Source organism: Patiria miniata, unplaced genomic scaffold (genome assembly GCF_015706575.1).
Source record: "Patiria miniata isolate m_02_andy unplaced genomic scaffold, ASM1570657v1 HiC_scaffold_1, whole genome shotgun sequence".
In the NCBI taxonomy this organism is placed as follows: Eukaryota; Metazoa; Echinodermata; class Asteroidea; order Valvatida; family Asterinidae; genus Patiria; species Patiria miniata.
Genome location: NW_024037047.1, coordinates 24,746,741 through 24,765,045, shown reverse-complemented (window position 1 = coordinate 24,765,045; position 18,305 = coordinate 24,746,741). Strand labels below are relative to the sequence as shown.

Here is an 18,305-nt window from a genome sequence, read left to right as displayed (position 1 = left end):
ACCATTTTGAAAAAAAAGACATTCATTTGCCAATATTGAGTGTGCACATATCAGAACCTTTTCCCATTCATAATTTTACAATTACTACTCTGTTTCCTCTTTCCATTCATAAATTTACAACCTACTACTCCGTTTACTTTTCTCCCAACAATCCAGGTCAGCGCCCAGACACTCATGTTGTACTGTACAATGCCTGCCCCCCCCCCATTCCCAACACAAATTACCCTGGTTCATTCATGCCCACTGTTTTTCACTCATAAATTTACAGCCAACTGGCTTCCTTCCACTAGCATCATCCAGGTCAGAGACCCAACGACCCCAACCACAGGACCTCCCCCAAGACTAGACTGTAGATAAACAATTTGGCCCATTCATTCATGACCACAAGAGGTCTGGCATTGATCAAACAGATTGTTCTATTTTGGCAGTAGGGTTTCACCCCTAGGGATCCAGTGCTACTTTGTGCACAAGTCTATACAAACCGAATGGCAGCCCTTGATTTTCTTGCAAATTCTGAGACAGTCCCTAAAGCCTGACAAGTGACACCCCCTCTGAAGGACGTACTATGGTCCATACTAGGATCTGGTGATTGATGGCCCCAGGTGTGTTTACCACGTGACCAGGACAATATAAAACATAAAAAAATGTGAAGAGTCAGCATTCCATTTTAAATCCTGGTAAGGTTTTAATCCGAAGGTTCATTAGTCCGAAGGTTCATTTGTCCGAAGGTTCGTTTTTCCGAATTTAAAATATGGTTTAAAGTACGAAACAAAAATAAGCTGCTAGTTTGAATAGTCCGAAGGTTCATTATTTCGAATTGACAACACGGTTCAATAGTCCGAAAAGACTATAAGATCCGATAGTCCGAATGAACAGAAATGTACGATAGTCCGAAGCGTCAGACTGACGAACCGTATTGCCCATTCGGACTATCGAACCTTATTCTCAATTCGGACTTTCGAACCCTATCGAACCCTAGCGTATATTCGGACTATCAAACCTTATCATCTATTCGGAATATCGAAACTTATTTTGTTTTCGGACTATCGAATTACCCGATCGTCTATTCGGACTATTGAACCCTCGGATTAATTAACCTTATTTCATTTTCGGACTAATGGGCCCTGAATTCGGACTATCGAACTGTCGGACTATGGAACCATCGGACTATCGAATCATCGGACTATCGGGCTGTAACATAATGAACATGGTAATAATAATGTAATGTATTAAGCATAAATAACAGCGAATACGTGTGCTTTACAAATACGCATTATTATTTATCATAATAATTGAAATTATTAGATCCGCATAAAATTGTAAACAACCGATTGGAGAGGACACATCAGCGGCTTGGCCTGTGCGCTATGTGCGTCGAAAAGTCGGGTCACTGGACTGACGCATCAACTCGAATGACGCGTCAACATTAGCCGTACTATAATCTCGTGATTTTAAGGATTTGTGCGAACATGGCAGAGCATCAGCGGAGTCTCCTTTGCCGAAATTATCTAAAATTCCTTCAATTTACAAGATGAATTAACATGCAGAAATGTCAGCGCGAATATCGTTAAGAGGAATAAAACCGCCATGTCGCACAAAAGGATGGGGACAATGTGAAGTTGTGGCTTTGAAAATGAAATACTGAGAGTGTGGAATTCTAAACGTAAAACATAAACAGAGCAGCCTGTTTTGCAAGTAAAATACCCCTATGAACACAGTTTTACTTTCATTCTGAACAACGAATATAAATATCTTGTTTTTCATATTATATATTTTTGGGACAAGTAATAATTTTAACAGAGTGTCAATGCTGGCATCATATTGTTTTATTGTGTATATTCCATCCATGTACACATTGTGTTTCTGAAAATGAAATACAGTGATATCAGAAGATGTTCATGCCTGTGGATACAAACAGGAAACCTTATGTGTTGCAAGTTGAATTTCTTTAAATAAGTTTAGCTCTGCATTCATAAAGAATATGGACACCATGTGAAAAACAAATAAGGACAATAAAGCCGAACAGGTTATTTACAATTTATTAAACTGTTGAAATTTCAGCTCAATAAGATATCGCAATAAAAAAGGTAAATGCATATGTCACTTTTATTAAAAAAAAGTACTCTCTTCCTCTAAATTTTGGTTTACTTACTTTTGGTATATTCACCAGCCTGTATTTTATTATTCATTAGCACCAAAACTCATTCTTATTTAAATTCACCAACGGCCAATCCACACTCGCTGTTGGTGGCGTGGCGGAAATACGTTCAAGTGATTCTGTGCATATCCGGAGAGGAGAGCTGTTGTGTTAATTCCCTCTCCAAAATTGTCTTCATTCTTGCAAGTAATAGGATACATTCATTTCTTATATTTGTATAAGTAATTCCATTTATCCTACCCATCAACCAACTGTTTCATTTAGCGTATGTTTCTTGACATTTTCAATACTTATGTTGTATTTTGCGTGACATGATTGTCCCTCAGGAGTTGAGAGCAGGAACAATCATTCTTTTTCCTATATCTATGTAAATATTCTCTTAGTTAAATATAGGACATGTTGTTTATTGGATTGTCATTTAAGTGTTCAAGAGAACATAACAGAGCAACCGTTTATTTTGTTTTTATTTGATAAAGGATTGTTTTCAAGATGGCGGTCGTCATCGATCGTTTGGTGGAAATCGCCCAACAACCAAAATCGTCTTAAAGACTATGCAAATAAATCTGTTAATTCCTAGCTGTGAAATAATACTATTTAAAGAGTGTGAACGACATTGTGGTCTAATGATATGAACCAAGCAGTGTAGATCTTTTCGCGCACAAAAGCAACCCAAGAACAGAACTAAATGTTTGTTTTTGTATTAAGGCAGACACCGGCAATAAATGTTCGTATCAATATAATCATACAAGTTAAACATTTAAAACTTAATCCAACTGGTTGAAGAGTAAGGACAGTATGTGTGTATCGCTAGAGAGAGTGGGAGTTGACATGATGCCAAAGTAATGATTTCGACTTGACTTCAGGCCTATTATTCCCGTGCAGGTGCAGCACACGCGCCTGTGTTGTAGACTGACACTGTCTGGCATGCACAGTGCATTGGACTATGAACTTTATACAACCCGTCAAAGCATATTGGCAGCAATGTGTATGATTTATAGACGGGGTTGTAGTTCAAGTTGGTGCACGCGTGTGCAAATGATATGTTATGATAATAGTCACGCATATTTCGGGACTAAGTGGAAAGTCCCCGTAGTGTTTGGAGCACGCAATACGACGGCAGCAATAACTCAACAATATTACAGCGATTTCTTCGTTGGTGGTTTATATTACCCGACTAAATGTGCGATAATGGATTTAGAGTAATATGTAAAACACTGAGCCGACCACTACGAACCACCAGTGCTGTTGGTTTTCACAAGAAATATGGTGAGTTTCATTAATCTAACGTGCCTCATATTATAATTATGCGCTTTTGGGATTATCATTCTAGCAATAGGCGGTTACGTACAAAACAGTTAATCCGTTAACACTTGGACTTTGTGTAGCAACCTACAAGATACGCTCGGCAAACTGAGTTGAGAATCCTGTCATAAAGGTATTTTCCGTCAAACTTCAGACCAATTGGTCATTATCTTTCAGAAGAGAAATTCGCTTAGTAGGGAAATTCAGTACCTTGTGTACTTTTTCCAATGTAAAGCTGGTCATTATGATGCAACTCTGGATAATTTAGTTTAGTTTAACTCTAGCCAGGGCCGACCTACCACGAGACTATCTGCTGATCCTTTCAAATTATCCGTTCCCCACTGCAATTCTGAATCTCTTAATCTCTCTTTGTACTTGGGTGTCTCACTGTCGTTGTGCTGGCTGCAAATTGTTAACAAATTCCCATTTCTCATATTCCGCTTTTCAGTTTCCCGCTTGACACTATTTTATTCACTTGCTGCATGCGCAATACAACCAAAGAGTCTGAATTTCTTATAGAGTCCAAATTCGGTTCGGTGCTTCGGAAGTCGCTCGGCACAAATCCCGCTGCAGTCAATTTCTCTGTTTAATGTTGTCATTACTATACTTTTGATGTTGAAACAGCTGACACTGAAGTTTCTTCCATGAATTACATCACATAATGTTTACATCATCGTCAAATGGTTACAGCGCCCTCTTGTGATTTAAGACTGTATCCCAAGGGCGCAGCCATGTTGTCTTTACCTCGTGTAGGCCCAATAAGGTTCCAAACCAGTAAATAGACTGCCATAGACCTCAGTGATATTACATGCACTTCCAAAAATTATTAAAAATAATCACAGCATCTCCAATGTGTTTGGCACACACATCAAACTGAAGCCTATCTCATCATCTTTCGTTTTGCGTTCAGTTTCTTTTGGTCAGCGGGGGGGGGGGGGGGGGGGGGGGGGGTAATCAAACGACTTTTGGGAAAAAATCCATCCAAAAATGATCACCCCTAAAAGCAGGCCTGAAGCCCATCGCCATTTTGAAAACGGACGCCTACGCTTCGTAAATTTGGCCGGCGAAGGCAATTTTGATTTTATTTCTTGAAAATAATCGCTTATATTTTCAAAACCATGCAGAATGCAAACTCCCGTTCTACGATAGTCCCGTTTCAGGCATGTCCTATTACAAAAAAAAACGCCTTCTTTCAAATTGACAAGGGATTCACACAACGGGTTTGTTAATTTTGCGTCAGTTGGGATTTTCCTCCTTTTATTTGAACCCCCCCCCACAATTGATCAGCTCTTAATATTTATCACAATTGTATTTATTATAATAAAGCGCTCTAGACGTAACGACAAGATCGTAGTACTTTTACTGTCATAATAGCAAAGTATACCCGCTCCACAAATAAAACAAAATAGCAATCAATGCAATTAAAACAACGAAATGTAACATAATTGCTCTAAAATCGCAGACAAGTACAATTCAGAGGTATTTAAAGACTTCTATTTTACGATCTATACTGAGCAAAAAAAATGTATAACAACCAACCAGCAATTTTCAACTAGCGTTGCTAGTCTCAATGTTATTAAGGTTTACAACACTACAATGCCATTTTCTTTATAATTTAGATAACGCATAAGCGTACCTCAACAGACTTTTTGCCAAGAGCTTAACATCTCTAATTTGTTTTCTCCATTAAGGTGCACTAAATAATATTATGCTGTTAATTAAATGGATATTACTACATGTATAACATTACATTTACTTTTCTTTTCGAAACTATTGTACATTTAAACTTTAAACGAGGAGCGTATTAAATAAAGAAAACCTGCTTAAAAGCAGTACGAAGACGAAATAAAAAAAAAAAAACCGACCCATGCAACAAAAAGAAGCCAACTGATAGACCGACCTTCTGTAAAAAAATAAATACATTAAAGATGAGTTTTTATACAGGGTGTATCCAATCAGGTATTCCAAAATTAATGACTTTCATTGAGAAAAGGAATTAATCATAAAATCAGCTTAAAGAATTAATCATCAGCTGTCCATTGATACCTCACTTGGCTCACTGAAATATCAACTGAGCACCACTGATTTCAAAACAAATGCCATATGACATCTCGTTTCCCCAAGTAGCAGGATATAAGTTGAAAGTTAAGCTGTCCGAAGAATGCGCTGTCGCAGTGACAGTGCGATAAACAGGAGATATGTTGAAGATGTGGCTGCATAAAATGGTATGCCGACATCGTAAAGTTGCTCGTCGATTACCTTTTTTGGACGTGGTTATAAATCAATGCCCCCCCCCCCGAAAAAAAAAAAACAGAAAAAAAACACGGACAAACGTTAAGGGAAAAAATAGTGGCAAGGTCCAAGTTCAATAAAGTGATTCTCCAAAAATGTATTAACAATCTTGAATATCAAAGTTAAGTTCGAAATAGATATGTCTATACTAATACATTAAAATGACCAGTGGTAAGACCGAATATAATAGGCCTATGCTTATTTAAAATACCATGCATTGTACTGACATTCCATGGCACGCTGTAATAAGGTTATTGGGTACATAACAGCACTCCATTATTTGCATATTACTCGTCTTTTTTGTACCCCCAACATGGCGCCGCAATCGTAAAAAAAATACGGCCTATTAAGACACAGGACAACGGTTGACGCAGTTGAACGAACGCTGATGTCGATTGATCAGTTGTCATCAAACTCAGGCCGGATGACACTCAAATGCTCGTATCGCACTCGGTCAAAAGAAAAATAGGTCTGAAAAGTAAATGAAATGAACAATGTCTTTTATAAGCGTGTGTGCATACCCTCGTAGTTAGGGCCTAGCCAGATTTTAAAATACCACACGAGTAAATAAAGATTGCTTCCAACAAAAATTGTGATACATGTATTAAGTGCAGTGTACCTATCTAAACAAAAGGAAAATGTTTTGTTTATTTTCCTCTAGCTAAATATCTAAGAGGATGCGGTGGGCTAGGATAACTTTGATGCGAAATTGATGCTATACTTACGTGTTCAATTTTACTGTCATCCGTGCCACTTAGGGTAGAAACCAGTTCAGAGAAACTTGGTCTGTTGTTCGGATCCTCTTCCCAGCACTTACGCATCAGGGCGTAACTAATTTAAATGAGTCACAGGGAAACCTTATGAGTGAAGATTCTTCTGATTTTCAGATCCTCCTATTAGCACTCGCTTAGGCAGAAATCACGTGAATGAATGTTTTTTTTTTAACAACAACATATTTTGTAGCATAAACTAGAAACACTTGCAGTAATGTATATAGCAGCTAGTTCATTGTTACATATGGCTGCATCTCTCTTTATCCACAAGACTATACCTTTTCGAAAAGACTTCCAGACTATTTAAGTAGCCCTATGCCCACCTCATATACATGCATGCTTCTACTCATCAAATTAGTGGCTCAGCATTAACAAAAAAGTATGGCCTACGGAGCATTGTAGCTGAGTCAAGTTTGCCGTACGAGCCAGCTTGAATGTTGACACGCAGAGGTGCTGACACTCGCTATCTACTGTTCCGCCAAAAGGACGTTTCAGCAGGTCTTTTTTAAGCAATAATTATATATTTTGGACGAAAACTACCTGTTGGTAAAACTGAGCACCTATTAAGTGAACATCTTACCTTTTGTCGTCACAGTTGCTGGGCTTGGGCATACGGTACCCTCCCTTCAGCTTCCTGGCCAGGGACTCGCTCTTGGTGGTCGGGTAGGGGGTTCCCCCTTCACAATGTACGTTAAATATAAATTAGATACAGTGGAAAAAGGGGAAAGGACCAATTGTTTAGTTTTCACACCACTTCAAAAAATCTTGATGGAAATAAAGTTGCCTTAAACGGTTTGATAATGGCAGGACAGATGTCTTTCATTTGAGCAAAAAAAAAGGCAGAATACGTCTTACCTATTGTGGTTATTTCCCACAAGAGGATGCCAAAAGACCACCTGATAATGAGAACAATTAAGTCAAGAATTCTTTATTTCTGTGACGGGAAATATTTCGCAAACAAAAAATCAAAAATCTAGATTTAGGCCTGCATCAGGCATAAAATACTCCATACGATGAACAAGGTTCTTTGTACTTACACATCACTCTTTGTCGTGTACCTCTTATACCTGATTGACTCAATAGCCAACCAGCGGACTGGAACTCGTCTCTATAATTCAAATAAATAAACCATGATAATAATAATCAAATGCAAATGAAAAGACATAAAAACTAACCTTAAAAAAGTCATGGGTTAAATTTGACCAACACAATGACCAAGAGTATTGTCATTTTGACCCAGAAAAGTGACATTTTAACCAGGAAAAGTTTCAGGGCAAAAATAGCCCGGAGTCCTGGTCAAATTAGACTCGGGACTTTGTTTGCAATCTCTCAATCAAAGTCAAATTACAAGAAATGTTACCAACATGTGGGGGTGATGAATACCGAAAAAGAATTGCCTTACTTTGCCACAATTGATTTGAAATTTGACTTGAATTCAATGGACTATTTATGGACTTGTGACTGACGAAATTTTTATGTCCGCCAAGGAGGTAATGCTTCCATCGGTGTTAGTTTGTCAGTTAACAAGATAACTCAAACAGTTCTGGATGTTATTTTATGAACCTATTTTTAGGGGTGGTCCTTGAAACAGGTACGAGTCCATTAGATTTTGGAATTGATCGAGATCTGAGTCTTGTTGCAGGAGTTCTTTAAAGGATTCCTCACCATTTTGTATGTGCGAATACATGTATATGCTATGTGAAGAGACCATGAAAATAGAACACGTGTTTGGGTCACCCAGCGTGCAGTCTATGGTTGCAGACCAGAAATTAAATGTACACAGACCCCACTGATAAATGCCCCCACTTCAGAAATTCAGGAAAAAACACTCACAACTCTCTGCAGTATTCAAGACGTACATCAAATTAAAGCTTATTTCATCATCTTTCATTTTCTGTTCAATTTTCTGGGGAATCACACATTATTTTTGAGAGAAAATTCCATCCAAAGATGATCACCCCTAAAAGCAGTCCATTGCAAAATAGAGCCATTTTAGGGCCTAATCATCATCCACATTTCACAGAAATGCAAGCTCCCATTCCTCTGCACGGCTTCCAACCTTCTTTTGTTTTTTACAAATCATCAAGTTCACGGCCTTCACAATGATCCAATATTGAATAATTTGAGGGCAAGCAAATCGTGATTATGGCCGGCGTAGGCAATTTCGGACCGATTTACTGGTCTGCACCCTATAAAGAAGCGAGGTTGTGAAAAATTCCCCCAAACCATGCACGTGTACGGCATGAGGGAGGATGGATAACCCATATTTGATATAAAAATTGTGAGAAAAAAAACCTCTTGAGTTCTACACCTGGACTGAAAACAAGCACACTGTTTGCGGCTGCGTTGCTGTAGGGCGCCCCAAACGGGACTTAATTGACTTCCAGCTCCTTACAACCCCAAATCGCCCCCCCCCCTTTTTGTCGCTCAAAATTGCTGTGATCGGATGACGGTTTATCGGCCCCTTTAGATTTGGGAACATTTGTTGCGGAACCGCCATTGGTGACCCCCTTTTTGAAACACAACACCCCCAGGTCATGCCCCCTGAAAAAAATGGCATGAAATATAAAGCGCATGCGCACCGTTTACGGTGGACACCGCCATGTTAGCACTACATGCTGCAGACCAGTAAATAAATGTCCATAGACCCCAATGACAGATGCCCCCACTTCCGAATATGGAAAAATACTCACAACTCTCTGAGGTATTCAAGACGTACATCAAAGTCAAGCTTATTTCATCATCTTTAATTTTCTGTTCAATTTTTTGGGGGTTAACAATCAATGACTTTTGGGATAAAATACTATCCAAAGATGATCACCCATTAAAAGCAGTCCTGAAGCACATCGCCAATTTGAAAATGGACGCCTACGCTCCATTGCAAAATATAGCCATTTTAGGACCTAATCATCATCCACATTTCACAGTTCTACGAGCTGGCAGTCCCCTGCATGGCTTCCAACCTTCTTTTGTTTTTATTTTTTACAAATCATCAAGTTCACGGCCTTCACAATGCTCTAATACTGAAGAAATTTCGGACCGATTTACTTGTCTGCATCCCTATGTGCTCAAGCGCACACAACACTGAAATCAACAGGTCAATGGACTCAACCATTAAAATATGCAAGTCCAGTGAATATGGGTGTACATGTATTTCTGAGGTGATTTTGTGGAGGTTTGCGCTTTCTGAGTGCTTTCTAGTTGACTTGTTATTCACTAGTAACTGTCTTACTTGTGTCTGACTGCCAATATGAGCTTTGTAAAACACTTTCAGCATCGTATGAACCTCTCTAAAACTGAAATACGAACTTGGTATATAGGTCTGGAGTTTAGTTTAAAACAATTACCTTTGATGTTTGGACGTAGATATCCTCCCCTCTGGACAGTCCAAAGTCTGAAACCTTAGCAGTCAGCCCTTCAGATAGTAGGATGTTCCTGGAAGCCAAATCTCGGTGGATCACCTTTTAAGATCAAAGAACATAATAACAATACCTCTGAATCCATTGTGGAACTGCTCATTGAGAACAGAGCCTTCATTGCTGCACGTAAAGTCCAAGGTCAAATTTTGATTTAATTTCGGGTCAGATTTGACCTAAAGCTGGGTAGAATTGAAACATGCCATATGTCTGTGTTACTCTTCGGGGTCATTTGATCCAGAATAATGTCATTGTGACGAAACAATTGTCATTTTGACCACATTAATTTTAGTATACGTAAAATTGTTGATTTGAACCAGGAGCGTGTCAGGTGTAATCTGACCCCCGGATTCCGGAGGTAGATTCTTGAATCTACACCGGGACTTTTTAAGTATCAATCCCAATAAAACTCGGACTTCGTGTCAAATCCAAACAGGGTTTCAGTAGAGTGTTAATATGAAAACTGAGCCTTTCATAATCAATAACTGAAAAAAATGCAAATATGCGACAGCTCCTTACCCCCGCTTTAGCAAGGTGCTCCATTCCCTTGGCAACATCCAGAGCAAACTTGACCAGCTGATCGGAAGACAAGGCATCCTCGTCTGAGTCTGACTGTGAGCGAGCCGTCCGCAGGTAGCTGCGCAGATCACCGCGGGGAAGATACTCCAACGCGACGTACAACACCTCTGATTAAAAACAGTATGGTTTCCGGAGTCAAGATCACGCTATTTTCACATGTTTATGTAAACACGTGATAGAAAGCAACTCGTTCATCTTTGTTCGACTTGATCAAAAAGCACACTACCAAACTGAACTAAATATACATTGTCTCAATCTCAAATGTAACTTTGTCTTTTATTTACGGGTCTGTTTTCGTTGTTATTCAGTCAGTTATTATCAATAAATGTTTACAATAAACCGAATACATACGTCGATGCTGACATGCGCCAAGCAGCGAGACGACATTAGGATGGTGGCCGAAAGAGGTCATCGTGCGAAGTTCATCGATGAAATCATCTTTCTCACTTGCCGATGCGTGGCCTGTTTGAGAAACACAATGTTTAACATTATAAAAGTATATAGCTGTCAACTTAGTATCACAAAGTTGCCGTGTATATTCGAAATGTGATTAGAACAGACCAACCCATTAGGCCACGCCCACTGCGCACGTGGACAAAAAGACGTGCGCCTCAATGAATGCCACATTGATAATGGACACGAATGACATGCCACTATTTCCAAGCCGCGCGCATCACACGCGCATGTACTCATGTCAGACACAAATACACGGATGTGATTGTTAAAACGCCTTTAGGCGGGGCTTATTTGCCTGTGTATTGCCGTTAGACCTCTGTAAGGTATGTAATAACCTCACATGATAAGTAGTTATAGGTTACCTTTGAGCATCTTGATGGCAGCCCTTGTTAGTTCTCCATCTTTCATCACAGCACCTGATCGTACCTCACCAAAGTTCCCTCTTCCGAGGACTCGCTCGTCCATGATGAGGTCGCAGCGAGGCACCTTCCACCCCTCAGCCCAGGGAGGTAAATTGTCATCATCATCGCTTTCAGGTAACATTGGTGTTTCCTCCTGTGGTGGTATAGTGTCATCATACTCCACCTGCGGAGAACTTGTGTCTTCGTATTGGTGTGCAACCTGCGGAGAACTTGTGTCTTCGTATTGGTGTGCAACCTGCTGTGACATTTTGTATTCGTACTTGTGTGAATCCTGTGGTGAAATCCTTATTTCGTATTTGTGTGGATCTTGTGGTTCAATTCTGTCTTCATATTTTAATTCCAGTGAGCTGCCGACCTCAGACTGACCTGGTTGTCCTAAAGCATCCTGGTCCAAAGCAACATCCTTGAAAGAAAGAGACACACAAAGACAAAATATGTAATATTTGATACAAAACATATCTATGTTTTTCTCTCGACTTATCAATTTCATCTGCAAACTAGCCAAGCCTCCCTCGTTTTCAATGAATTTAAAGCCATTCTGAAAAGCTTTTGGCATTCAAGAAAAAAAAAAGTTGTCAAGTCTATAGCATTTGAACAATTTGCATGTTTTAGGTCACTAGACTTTTTATGATGTTTACACAAAAAATGATTTATCTTAAAGCTCCTGAGTTTAATTTGAAAATTCATTATTTTGCTTTCGTTTGATTACATGTAATATTTAATTTACACATGTGTAAGATGTCTATATATATTTAAGGCCTCACCTTTTCACATTTTTTCTGCATGAAACTTTCATTTTCCTATCGTTATATAAATAATAAACCTGTTTTAAATTATCGCGTGACAATTTCAATGAAATTCCTTCACACTTGAATTTCCCTTCACATGTTTCATTTTCTTTCTGTCGTAAATATTTCCATTTTTATTGTTTAAAAAAATCAGCCAAATAGACAAAGGCTCACCATTTCGACAGACGATCGCGCGTCACGATTGCTCTGAAAACTACGCTGTTCTCTTCGGTTCCTTCTAAACTTGACGAGCATCACGATTGCCATGACAACCAATGCGCTAAGAAGACTGACCACAGTTACTATGGCGATAAGCACTCCATTTGCACCTTTGACGAGAGCATCTTTTTAATTGAATAACGAACAGGTTATTTGTTTACATGAGATTATTTCACATATTTTCAAGACAAATCAATGTATTCTTTTTGCTGACACATTCAAAGAAAGACCCGGATCAGATTTGATCCGGAACCCGGGTCAAATTTCACCTGATATATTTTAGGGTCAAATTGCTTGGTTTTTTGTGTTTTTTTTGGCTGGTCAAATTTTCAAACATTTTTTTTAAATTGTGGGTGTTGAAATGATTCAGAACGTGTTAATATTACTCAACAAGTTTCATTTGACTCTGAGAAGTATCAAGTCAAATACGACGCGAATTCTGGGTCAACTCTTACCCCGGTACCTTTAACAATGGGTATAACAGCTGAACAAGGAAATGTATCACATGACTATGTCGGACTGGGTCATACATCAGAATTATAAGCTTTCCAAATATTTAAGGTATAATTTTCTGTTCATCCGTTTACTTTGCTATAAAGCATCGTTATGAAATCATCTTTCCGAATAAAAATCGAATGTTTCCCTTTCCAAAATTTCAGATTAGAATTGAAGTGAAGATGGACTATATCAGAACATAATTATATTATGAAGAAGAACAGTAAATGTATTTTTAGAAAAACTAACATGAAAGGTAGTTTGGACTGTACGAGTGTATCACATATTTTGCTTTCTCTTCAGTTGTGTCATAAACAGGTAGATGAGTCATGCAATTGTCAGGGAAAATTAAAAGACTTTACTCAAGATCGAAAGAGATACCCTCTGTCACAAAGCATGATTTATTTATCTTTCTCCGTAATAATATTTTCATAGTGTTCATAATATTGTAATCTAAAACAAGGAATGTGTGTCCAAAATACATCGCCTGAACTCTGTGCACATTCTGCTATTGAATACCCAAATCTAAACGACCATAGAACTTCATGAAGCGTTAACCCTAAAGGGGCCGGAATCCGCCCTCCCCCCCCCCTCAACATTTTCCGTGATAGCCTGTAAAAAAAATGTTCGCGACCGGAGCTGTTATGACTTTTTAGCCTCGAGCTTTGCGCATCTTTTGATACCAAAAACATAAAAATCGGACCACGGGTTGCCGCGTAGCGAAACATTTTCCCGCGCTACGCGCCGTGAAAGCTGAATTTTCGCATATACTTCGTGTACACAGAGCAGAATTGCCGTTCGTACATATGAATAATTAATAAACCATAAATCCAAAACCCTTTGACCTATAGTCATGAAATTTCTTGGGTATGTTTAGGAAGAGTAGCTCTGTGCATGTGCCGAGTTTCAAAATTTTTCTTCACTCGATGACCGAGATCTTAGGGGGGGGGGGGGAGCGGAGTCCCCCCCCCCCCCGGCTGAGAGATGGTAAAAATAACCCGGCCCCTTTAGGGTTAGGATAATTCACACTTCAGTTTGCTTGATGAGCCCCTTGAATTTACACTAACACACACATTGAGATTGTATCAATGTATGACAGAACAAAGACATGATGCCCATTTTGGTGACATAAATGTGTTTCGGCAAGGTAAAGAAAGTAACATTAAAAAAAAAGATCTCAGGGAAGACAAGAGAATATGACATTGAGGCTTATACCTAAGGTGAAATCACTGGCGGGTACAAAGAGGATGCTAGGCTGGCCCTCTAGGATCAGCAAACACATACAATACTCACCTGCACAAGATGTTATCAGTACTGTGGTGCTCAGTGACTGATCACTGCTCGTTGCAAGGCACGTTAGGTTCCGTTCTCGAGTCTCGTTGCCAGGGTTTCCCAAGGTGTACCAGCTGCTCACGTTGACCAGCCCATCTCTGGTCCGTGTCCGGCGCTTAGACGTGATCGTCTGATTGCCAAACATCCACGTGAATTGCCAGACCCCAGGTCTGGCGTCTTGAATCCTGCACTCAAATCGCCGCGTGGTGTTGGACTGGACGCAGACGGGGCCATACTTGGGATCGTCAAGCACAGCTCCGGTGGAGGGATCCAGCAGATGCAACGTGGCATCTAGTTGTTCCACCGAAGAGTTGTCATATCGGGGAGGGATCATCGAAGGGTCATCAAACCAAAACAAATAAACAAAACAACACGCCTCAAAATAGGATGGGACGTTTTTTTTTTATTGAAATGAAACAAAAACACCGGATAGCGTTCTGTAATACGCCGACTCACCTTGTATGAGCTGCACGGTCGCGTTATGCACTAAACGGTCGGAATACGCCTTGCACAGGTAGATACCTCCTGATGACTCGGTAACGGGGTCGATGGTTAACCTGCAAGCCTTGTGGGTATTATTCCCGACGATGAGGTCGGTGAAGTTTTGGTCCTCACAGGTAGTCACTGGTTGGTCGTTGAAAAACCATATGACTAATGGGTCTTTCTCAAAATCACCAAACAGGACGCACGTGAAGTCGATGCTGGATCCCACGGTGGCATGTCGTGGGTCTCCTCCCTGGATCTTGAGTTCGGCCGCTCCAACTTCAAAGAAAGTTAAAAGATTTTCATGAAATTATCTACAAAATAATTTGGGGGGGGGTGTTTGAACACCTTGCCCTATGTCATATGTGCTTCGACAGTTGGTCAACAGACGCCTTCATGTCATAAATTAGCTTCACTAAACTCATGATTTTTAGGATTACAAAAATATAGTTGTGCAAACACAGCACAGCAGTATACAGGTGCACATCTGTCGATATCATTAAACCCCTTAAATTCACAATATTAAATTATTCTCGCCAGTGATTATTCTTACACGTATTGTACTTTGATATGTTTCACTAAAGAATAACGGGCTTACCTTCGGAAACATGCAAACAAGTCAGCGCGATTAGGCCTATCGCGAAGAGGAATAAAACCGCCATGTTCAACAAAAGGCTGTGGAAGTGTAATGTTTCGTTATTAGTCGTTTATGCATTTTGGTTCTGAAAATGAAATACTGTCAGTGATCTTACTGATGCTGATCTATGCCGAGAGATAGGAAAACAAAAACAAACAGCCTATGATTTGATTGAAATTCCCTTATGATTGCAGTTTTGTGTTATTAACTTGAGGGCAGGTGACTAAAACAGCAGGTTTCGATTATGTTCATTGTTATAAATCCTTATATAACATGCATTGCCGTTCTGAAAGTAAAATATAGTGATCAGTACATGCTTATCCATTCCTGTAGATTTGAAAGCTCACCTTAGAGGAAACATCGGGTATTCTGAGTTTAATTCCTCTGTTACGAGTGCAGTTCTACTTTCACTTTATATCTTTAGACACCATTTGCAAGGAAACATTGTGTTTGCTGATTCAAGGAACAACAATACAATAAATCAGAAGCAGGTTACTAGCAAAGTATTATCTGCCAACATTTCAGCCCGGTAGATATCACTTACAACACAAAGCAATGTAAACGTGTATATTTTTTAAGCCCTAGTGACATGTATGCCGTTTGTTATTATTATAATAATAATTATTTGAAATATTGATGGTGGTGGTAAAACCATGTGTGGAATATCTTTTGGGAAGATGTGTGGTTCTGAGAGAACGGTTTGGTTGTAAATCTCGACGTTCCGATCAGTATGCTGTGATCGTCTTTAGGAGATGGCCGGTTTGGTAGAAGAGGCTGGGTTTAACCCTAAAAAGGGCCGGGCTGTTTTGATCATCTCTCAGCCGGGGGCCGCCCCCCCCCCCTAAGATCTCGGCCATCGAGTAACGAAAAATTTGGAAACTCTGTACTTACATAGACCAACTCATCATAAACATACCCAATAAAGATAATGACTATAGGTAAAAGGGTTTTGGAATTATGGCTAATTAATTATTCATATGCATGGATTGTAATTCTGCTCTGTGTATACTAAAAAAATTCCCTGCGCGGCTACACGTTGTCCGATTTTTATGTTTTTGGTATTACAAGATGCGCATGGCTTGGGGCTAAGAAGTCCGAACAGCTTTGGTCGTAATCAGTTTAGAATTCGGCTAGATCTGACAGATTGAGATATATCTCAAGATTTACAGGTCCGATTGGGTTGAACGTTGGTATGTACCTAAACTGGGATGTCTTATAGATGAGAATTCACTTAACGTCATGATGATGTCATCACGTGAAATGTGACCTCATATAAAATAAACATGTGTGATGGATGAAAATTTAAGTGACGTCACGATGACGTCACCACGTGACACGTGACGTCACAAAAAGGTGCATATTTTGAAGGCCTATATCTCCATGACTCCAGGTCTGATTGGGTGGACACTTGGTATGTACCTAAATCGGGATGTATTATAGATACAAATATAAATGACGTTACGATGACGTCATCACATGACATGTGACGTCATATTAACAAATGCATATTATAATGGTCAATATCTGCAGAACTACAGGTCTGATTGGGTTGAAACTTGGTGCGTACCTAAACCGGAATGTGTTATAGATGAAAATGTAAGAGACGTCATGACGACTTGCTTTGAAGGCCAATATCTACAGAACGACAGGTCCGATTGGGTTGAAAGTTGGTATGTACCTAAACCGGGATGTGTTATAGATGAAATATGAAGTGGCATCATGATAACGTCATCATGGGTCACATGACGTCACGTTAAAGATTAATAGATTTAATATTTGAAAACCAATATAAAATCAACCGTGACAGACCTGAACATGACTTTTGTCGGGAATCGATGGTCTTTAATTTTGATATGATGTGCAAAATCATGTGGCGATTCCTTCCGGTTGAAACCAGAAGTGCCTTGTAATTTAAAATTGGTGAAATATGTGAAATTGATTTCAACGATGTATGCTCTGTCTTAATTGTTATCTACAAATCAATGAATATGATGACGTCATCACGTGACATATGAATGGAAATTGATGTGACGTAAGCATGACGTCATCACGTGACATGTTACGTCATAATTCAAAGCCCTATGAGAATGTAATCACATATTATGTGCCATCATTTATTATAAACAGAACAAAATATCCTTCCTGGATGAAACTTATACCTAAAACTTTACATGTCACATGTCACAAAACATTTGGTGATCAGTGATGCGAGTAGTGGTGTATGTTGAGAATGTGACCATTTTCCAGCATCCACCACTACTCGCATCCCTGAATTGAGTGACTCTAGTCGATTCGATTCAACTTGCATTATACACATGTTCAAGAGCATTATCTCCATTTGGTCGATTACGCCCGACATCGACAACAGATTTTGACGAGCGACGGCGGATTATGTCTGACTCATTATGTTCGACGGCCTTTTATGTCCGACCCATTATGTCCGACGGCCGATTATGTTCGACCCATCATGTCCGACAGACGATAATGTCCTACCCATTGTGTCCGAAAGCCGATTATGACCAACACATTGGTCCGACGGTCGATTATGTCCGACCCATTATGTCCAACGACCGATTATGTCCGACTCATATAGTGTCCGACGTTCGATCGAAGAGTTTTAATATTTGCATTTGCAGGTCTATGCATAACTAATAATGTAGAAGATATATCATTATTGTAGAACCCAGGGAAGTTTATTTAGAATATCCAGCACGAATGGTTTGATGGTGACTGAGAGTAGGTGAATCTGTCCAACCTTCAGAACCGTAATTTTTTTGACAAAGCTGGGGGGAGGGTACCCCCCGGCCCCTGGATCCGCCCCTGATGCCTTAGTGTGTTGTTAGGGGCAGAGAATATAATCTTTATTATTTGCTTTCGTCTCGTGTGCACGAGGGTGAAAGAAATTAACTCTGCTGATTTCTTTCACTCTCATGCGCACGGAACCGGGACGAAA

The 18,305-nt window shown here is 39.6% G+C and overlaps 1 protein-coding gene across 1 annotated transcript; it reads right to left on the bottom strand.

The window, feature by feature from the left end:
• Positions 1-6,125: 6,125 nt before the first annotated feature.
• LOC119732049 (tyrosine-protein kinase ABL1-like) lies at positions 6,126-17,849 on the bottom strand. Its single transcript, XM_038205419.1, has 13 exons — positions 17,846-17,849; positions 14,689-14,994; positions 14,194-14,523; positions 12,361-12,530; positions 11,339-11,801; positions 10,872-10,982; positions 10,461-10,627; positions 9,873-9,986; positions 7,563-7,633; positions 7,381-7,421; positions 7,106-7,202; positions 6,478-6,583; positions 6,126-6,223 (listed from the first exon to the last, which is right to left on the bottom strand). The coding sequence occupies exons 1-13, from the start codon at positions 17,847-17,849 to the stop codon at positions 6,152-6,154; spliced, it is 2,052 nt and encodes a 683-aa protein (XP_038061347.1). The 3' UTR covers positions 6,126-6,151.
• Between the last annotated feature and the right edge of the window lie 456 nt (positions 17,850-18,305).

Bases quoted from the DNA above. Each gene is read 5' to 3' on its own strand.
- LOC119732049 (XM_038205419.1), bottom strand. The intron at 11,802-12,360 runs GTGAGCCTTTGT...CTTTCTTTCAAG, and splicing joins CGCGATCGTCTGTCGAAATG to GATGTTGCTTTGGACCAGGA. The intron at 10,983-11,338 runs GTAACCTATAAC...TTTCTCAAACAG, and splicing joins TGCCATCAAGATGCTCAAAG to GCCACGCATCGGCAAGTGAG.